We start from the raw sequence: 8055 nt of genomic DNA, 5'->3' as shown, positions 1-8055 counted from the left end.
TGGCGGCCCAATCAGCAACACCGTTCGCTTCTCTTCTGCAGTGTCAAACCTGCAAATTAGGGAAACATGGCAAAAGTGCCGTGTAGTCATCGAATAGAACTCTATTTTCCCAAGGCGTCAAGTTAGGGTTACGGAGGGCTTCCACAAGAACTCAGCAGTCAGATTCCAACACCATGTGATCTGTGGATTTCCCTTGCTGCCGCAGAAATTGAAGAGAGAGATAAAGGGCGAGCACCTCTTGCTTGCAGGGCTGAGAAGGCAGTAACGGTGCTTGTGACGAACACCCCTGGTCAAAAAGGCCTTCATGGGAAGAGTCAAGTCGTGATCCCTTTTTTGTCCTTTTCCTTCTTCTTTCCTAACAATTGCCCATTATGACATGTTCACGAAAAGGACCCAAACACAAGATTTTGGAGAAGTCTTCCTCATGAATTTGACTCACCGCAGCGCAGGATAAAATTCGATACTACATGGTATATACCCGGAGTTAATCGAAACCACAGAAAAAGAAGAACATCGTCCTAATTACAAACGATGTGCTTGTGCTCTAATCTTCTATGATACGAATTAGCGTTTATCTATTCAGTACATATATAAATATAAATCCTATCAGAAAGTGCCGCAGGACACTTATTAACAATTATTGCATTTGATAAATTTGTATTCTAAACAATTAAGTGAATTTGACTTATCATGGTGGAGATAAATGCACAAAAGCGATACAATTTAAACAATTTTTTGAAAATTTTGGTTGAGATAATTGCGCTATATATGTATGAAGAACGTATATATAGATCATATTACTAACTATTTTGGTCACGGATAGAAATTTCCCTCTATATGGTGCTACGTGTCGATTTAAAATACTTTAATTTAGGGGTAAGTATGGTTCTAGGGTAGTACCATAAATTGCAAAATTTAACCAGCAGTCCAAACGGGTAAGTTTCAAGAACAAGTTTTTGTATTCTTCTTGTTCTATGTCTTCACACAATCCTACAGTATTTCATGGCATTCGATGATGAGTATGAAACCAGGAGCCACTAATCTAAGATTTCATTTTCTAACAATATTCATGATTGAGAGTTTTACTTTGTTAATATTTCATACTCTTTATTTGTCTAGATATGAGATGTGGTCAGTGAATTATGACGGTAAATGATAGTCGTTAAAGGTGATGATTCATTATAACATGTAACGGGGTAAGTTTAGATTATAAGGTATGCAAAGCAGGTTGTAAGTTCCAAAATTTAAGAACAAGTTCTAATGAGTAGATTCTAAATTGTAAGTGAAATCTAGACCAACCTAGAACTACCCAACCTTACTTTAATTGATGCATGAGTAAACACTGTTGTCGAGTCATTATCATGCTTGTGCGTATGCTTAGCATTTTCTTTTTATCTTTTCTCCAAAAGGACCTTCCTTGACCAAGTAATTCAATGTTTGACTTGATTAAAGTAAAAGCCAATGAGATTATTTAACTTTTTGGCTCCAAAAATTTCCATGTCAACGGGCACATTGCTCATCCTACAACAACCCACCTCGATGGGGTAAAAGATGAATCCAGACAGAACTTCAGGACTGCCATTATCTATTGGGCAGCACATCTGAAGCTCCGAACCGTGGCTTGAAACATGCAACTTGGCGGGGACTCGGACAGCCACTCGAACCCCAACTTGTCTCGTTTGTGCTTCGGTTTGACATCATCAGATGGCGGTGACGAGGCCAATGGATTCAAGGCCCCATTTGAACCGTTAAGCAGATCTCTGTACGTACTGAAAACTCTCGCAGAAGTTGGTCAAACGGGGCTCAAGCTTGCACTGAGCTTTCTCACTCGTGCGAGACTTTCCCTTCTCGACAAGCCCACATGCATCGCAAAAGGGTTTCCGTATGTGGAGATCTCTTCCAATATTAGTGAATTCTAAAAGGCAGAAATAGTTTTGGGAGAAACCAATCGACTCATTTAGTCATAGATTATGTCTTGTGGATTGCCACAAAGGAGTCGGTACCAATGGAGGTTTCTCTCTGTTAATGGTTTTAATTCTTCTTCTTCTTCTTCTTGTTTTCCCGCTATTCCACGAAGACACGTCTTTAACACTGTATTATCCTTTTAATGTCGTCATGTTATCGACAAGATATTTGTTCAAAAATTCTAAACTTATTGTACGGCCATCAATTTAGTTCTAAATTTTCCAGTTTGATCATTGCAATCTCAAGACTTTTGATAATTTTCCAATTTAATTTTTTGAGCTTATCCATGTGGACTAATCAATGTCATTTGTCCTATATGACACAGTCAACAATCTAATATGTCCAACAGAGCTCAAAATGGAGTCGTTTTGAGAAAAAATTTCAATTTTTCATTTCTTTTTATTATTTTCCTCCATCTTCCTAGATTCTAATGATCAGGGCCTTGGCAATGGCCACCAACCCTTGCTTACCACAAGCAAAGGTTGCACAGCCCTTGCCAGATCTAGGCGAGGGCTGCAACCCTCACCTTAGACCGATGAGAGTTGTGCTGCCCTTGCATGTGGCTCGGGATCAGTTGGGAAGAAGATGGAACGTACAAAAAGAAAAAACAAAAATAAAAAAAAATTATAAAATTTATAAGAAACTACAAAACGGTGTTGTTTAATTTAAAATCATCCACATCAGTCATCAATTATACCCAATGCTAACCAAACCACCACATTGGCAATTTGCGATTTAAATAAGTTGAATGGACTACATTAAAAGAATCACTATAAAATGTTTAGGACTACGTCGGTCAGTATAAAAGATTTAGAATAAAATCCATGACCGGCCAGTAGGTTCAAAACCTTTTGGACAATTTCCCTCGCTATCGACGACCGTGTCAATCTCGCCGCACGAGATACTTTCATGTTCATCATCGCCCATCATGAAACTTAAATGCGAACGTTGACGAACGCAACTTCTTGCGGCGTAGGCAACAGTCACTTGGACGAAGACTTTGGCGATAGCAATAACTTCAGCTAACGGGATCGATCGCAAGCAACGAACTTTTCAATACCTTGTGCGAGCTTTACGGCTATCGGGACCGGGACATGTTTCGCCGTATTGGACCGATTTCTACCGGTCAGCCAACTTATAGACTTGGGCGAGCCGTTGGGACCGCAATCCCAGCCAAATTGGAAGATAAGATCAGTAGCTTTTGGAGCTTTTGGGTGGTCACCCTCCACGCATGGTGGGAGTGTAGAAGCTATAATTTTCACGTCTTTGGAGCACGCGGGCACATGATAATGTAAACTTGACGCACAGCAAATGCGTTAATATAGTTCACAATTTCCCACAGCTGGGCTTGCCTGTGATTGATTTGATGATTAATGAGAAAGTGGGTGGTGAAAACCTTCAGAACAAGGATTGATTGAATTGCTTGCGTAAAATTTTCTTTATGCAAAGTGACTTGTTATGCATGTGGAATTATTATATGGAAGGAAGCAAATACTACAACAGAAAGAATAATTTTCTCTTCCGAAAATCCAGAATCTATTTGGTTTTGCTTTTAGCTTCTTCTTTTTTTACTCCTTTTCCTTTTCTTTGTTTACCATTTGATTTTAAACCAACTGTTGAAAGTTCAAAATGTCTTTGATTAGATGTCTGTGTGCATGGACGGAGTCATGCGAAAGTTTTCTTGACGTTTTAAAAGCATAAAGAGTACGGCGGTCCTAAACTTCATGGACAAACTCCGGAAAAATTAGCGTGGCAGTTTGGAAGTTTCAAAAAAGTGCTGAACAAGTCCACGTCGCGTCACTTCTCTGTCTTTCTGAACAAGTCCACGTCGCGTCTCCGAGACTCCCAGCCATGACGCCCACTTGATGAGGCGGATAAGAGAGGACACTGTAGGACGCGCTTTTTGCAAGTTGCTATGTGCCCAATGATGGGCACATAGCAACTTGCAAAAAGCGGGTCCTAGTGTTTCTGTAGAAATTTCTCATGCCCCTTGGTTGACTTCTCCATTATAACAGTCACTAGTCCGGGAAGATGCATATGTAATTGTACCCTTATACAGCTCTATCGTGTTAGATACTTCTTGATTATCGTACTCGTCTTCGCTATAAATACAGCTCGCACAAACCCATTCATACAACACAACCCGACACAAACCCTCTTGCTAAGTCCTCTCTCTCGCTTGTCCTAGAAAAGTTAGCCATGCGAACCCTAAAGCCTCATGCAGCTCTGCTCGCCAGCCCCGGCATGGGCCACCTAATCCCTGTCGTGGAGCTTGGGAAGCGCCTCGCCGCCCACCACGGCTTCGATGTCACCATCTTCGTAGTGGCACCCGACTCGTCGATCGGGGAATCCCCTGTTTTCAGCTCGGCGTCGGCTCTGAACCACCTGAAGCTCGTCTTGCTCCCCCCAGTGGACATCTCTGGGCTCACCGACTCGACCTCCTCGGTCGTGACCCAGCTTGTGATGATGATGCGGGAGGCCTTGCCTTCGTTGAGGACCGCAATCTCCGCCATGAGGGCACGTCCGGCGGCTCTCGTGGTCGATTTGTTCGGAACTGAAGCTCTGGCTGTGGCTGAGGAGTTCGACATGCTCAAGTACGTTTTCATCACTTCAACGGCGCGGTTTCTCGCGGCCACCATTCACTTGCCCACCATAGATGGGAAAGTAGAACATGAGCATCGTATTATGAAAAGGCCTTTGGAAATTCCAGGCCTTGAACCGGTCCGATTCGAGGACACCTTAGACCTGTTTTTGGACCAGACCGATAAGAGTCTTTATGCCGAGTATACTCGAATTGGGAGGGAGATACCGACGGCCGATGGAATTCTAGTGAACACTTGGCAAGATCTAGAGCCTTCAACGTTGCATGCGCTGGAAGATGACAAGTTCTTGGGCCGCGTCACTAAGGCACCGGTTTACCCGGTCGGTCCATTGGTTAGACCGGTTGGACCGAATTCAAAGAGTGAGGTGATGAACTGGTTGGGCATGCAACCAGTCGAATCGGTCATTTACGTTTCTTTCGGGAGCGGCGGGACCCTGTCGGCTGAGCAAACCACCGAGCTGGCATGGGGGCTGGAGCTGAGCCAGCAGAGGTTCGTTTGGGTGGTGCGCCCTCCCATGGACGACGACGCGTCTGGGAATTTCTTCAACGGGTCCAACGGCCAGGATGGGACTCCGAATTACCTCCCCGGGGGTTTCTACACCCGGACCCACGATAGGGGAATGGTGGTGCCCATGTGGGCGCCGCAAACCGAGATCCTAGCCCACGAGTCCGTGGGAGGGTTCGTGTCGCACTGCGGCTGGAACTCGACCTTGGAAAGCATAGTGAACGGAGTTCCCATGGTGGCATGGCCGCTCTACGCGGAGCAAGGGATGAATGCCGCCATGCTGGTGGAGAAGCTCGGCACAGCGGTCCGGTCGAGGATGAGGCCAGCCGGCGGGCCGATCGGAAGGGAGGAGATAGCAGACATGGTGAGAAGCGTCATTAATTCGAAAGGGAATGGGATGAGGACTAGGGCCAAGGAACTGCAGCGTGGTGCCGCGGGAGCCGTACTCGAGGGCGGCTCCTCTCACAATTCCCTGACCCGAGTGGCCAAGGAATGTGAAGTGAAGCTGCACAGCCTAAGTGCCAGGGCTCTTGGCGCTTAGAAATTGCATGGATTCAGCTTCCTTTTTTCTGTTTGTCCGATGCTTTTCGTGATCATCTTTTCGTTCTCCTTCTTTCGGTTTCGAAACGTGTGGAACGGCGGCAGTGGATCTATCTATATGCATAGACTCATCTCTAGTTTTGTCGTACCGGTTTCTCTTAATATATAAACCATGGTGACAGGAAAATGTACATATAGACCGACGCCGCAAGAGGACAAGGCACACCGTATCTCAGACAACTCCACACGCACGTCGTATTGAGTTTGTGATTACGTTTGCTAGAGAGTTCATATAGGGTTTCGATGTCTAGATCAGTGGGTCGGCGACATTCACGTTGTGACCCGGCCAGAAAAAGGGTATTGGCCATCGCGCTCCGTCCCTAGTTCCAGGCCCCTTGTTCCTTGGGCGATGACTGAGATGAAAGAGGGAATGAATGTCAACGCAAATGAATGAGCATGGATCTTCTTTGTCCCTAATGCCCTGTGCCCATATTAGATGAGCCGCCCTCACGGGTTCTAGGCCTAGACCTTTTGTCTCAAACATCGATCCATGATAAAGATCCACAATTGAAAAATGATTGTCGTACCTATGTAAAGAGTATGTAATCGAGTTGATTGATTTTTGTAATAGATGTGAAAGGGAAAATTTGTCCCAAAAAAAAAAATCTAAACTTATTATATGATGATTAATTTAGTTCTAAACTTTTAATTTAGTTAATTTAGTCATAAACATTTCAATTATCTGCCAATGTAGTCATTCTAGTCAAATTTGACCGAAAATAGCTAACATGGATGCTTGCTATCTTACATAGTTTGGGACTAAATTGGTTGCTATATAATAGGTTTATAATTTTTTGGATAATTATCTCAATGTGAAAGATTTTTCCTTCTTTATTAATATTAGTATGTTATATGCCACATCAGCATTTTGCCCAAAATTGGTTATATAACGATTACAAAAATTTTGTTATTAGGTGATTAAATCAAAACTTTTTTGACCAAAAAATAAATTAAATCAAAATTCGGAGCTTGATTGCAAAACCCACCTATAGCCTAGAGAACATCGATTGAATTCACTTGTATCATAAAATGCACCACTACTCGAGATTACTTTAAGTAATCTAAAAGTTTAATAAAGACATGATTTCACATCCGAAGACGGCTACAACAAGCTAGAAGTACTATTAGGGTCAATCGGCATTATGTCAACGGACATACTTTTCCGTGATATCAAAGTACATCTTTAGCTTAATCAAACCTAGAGTTTCAAGATTCTCATGCCGTGGGCATTGGAGTAAGCCGTTTGGACAACAAAAAATTCAATAGATAATCCGAGGAGGTCGCGTGCACACACTCTTTCCTCTTGGATTTTCACCATCCATCTTCCAAGCTCTTTCCTCTACAAAAAGAAAAAAAAAAAAGAAAAAAAAAATCTTTTTCACCTGTTCAAAACTCTCTCCCTCTGGACGGATAGATGGTAATCTAATAAATATATAAATTAATCGGAAACGACAATGCACGAGAATGAAACAAAAATAAAATGAATCGAATTGGAGGATTACGGGGAAATTTCGTAATTTGTATGTATATGTTACTGGACACGCGCATGTGGCCGACGCCACTCTCGTCAACGGAACCCAACAACGATGTTCGAGTATTTAGTGAAAAGGTCTGGCCAAGCCCAAAGATTTGTATACATAAATTTTGGGATTGTGGACTTGTAGAAAAAATTAGGCTGACATTCAAGCCTGATCAATGCGGGCCCGGCCTATCATCACTTCTACCTTGTTGCTAGGGCAAAGAACGAGGTGGAAGAAAGACTGGATTGGACTATCTGTAGAGAGAGAGAGAGAGAGAGAGAGAGAGAGAGAGAGAGAGAGAGAGAGAGAGAATGAAATTGAACGCAATTAAAGGTTGAACCAAGATTTTGGTCGGCAACTTTCTATGGTCTGTGCACACATGAAGTTGTCTTTTGGTTCCAAGGCTCCAAGTCTATTTCATCTAGAAATGCCGGTTCCAAGGCCACATGATCATTGATTCCATGATGATCACCCCATAGGATCGAAAATGAGGTACTAGTAAAGTCTAATTAGGATTACACTAAACTTGATATAATAGTTATAATACCATGTTGCGTAGTGTTAATTACAAAATATAAACTACAAAGAAAATGAACCAACATAGTATTTTCTTTTTTTAATTTTTATCAATATACTGTTGTAGAAGACCTCGTCTCATAGCTCACATTTGATTCTTTGCTAAGCGAGAATAGTCAGTCTTGCACGCAGTAGTGACACCGGAAGCAAAATGTAGAACGAACAAAGAGTGACGCTGAGAAAATTACCAAAAAAGTTATAAATTTATTTGTCAAAAATCACTGACATGGATGCCGGCGTCTTATGTAGTACAATTGATGCAAATATAAACAAAATTTATAATTCTT

General features: G+C 42.5%; 1 protein-coding gene across 1 annotated transcript; it reads left to right on the top strand.

Moving 5' to 3' along the window:
• The first annotated feature begins 4077 nt into the window (after window positions 1-4077).
• LOC104429813 (UDP-glycosyltransferase 72E1) lies at window positions 4078-5760 on the top strand. The gene has a single exon (XM_010042620.3). It carries the CDS (start codon window positions 4165-4167, stop codon window positions 5611-5613), a length of 1449 nt encoding a protein of 482 aa, XP_010040922.2. The 5' UTR covers window positions 4078-4164; the 3' UTR covers window positions 5614-5760.
• The last annotated feature ends 2295 nt before the right edge of the window (window positions 5761-8055 follow it).

This window comes from Eucalyptus grandis, chromosome 8 (genome assembly GCF_016545825.1).
Source record: "Eucalyptus grandis isolate ANBG69807.140 chromosome 8, ASM1654582v1, whole genome shotgun sequence".
Classification (NCBI taxonomy): domain Eukaryota; kingdom Viridiplantae; phylum Streptophyta; class Magnoliopsida; order Myrtales; family Myrtaceae; genus Eucalyptus; species Eucalyptus grandis.
Note: the sequence above shows the minus strand (reverse complement) of the source record. Positions and strands in the feature narration are given on the sequence as shown.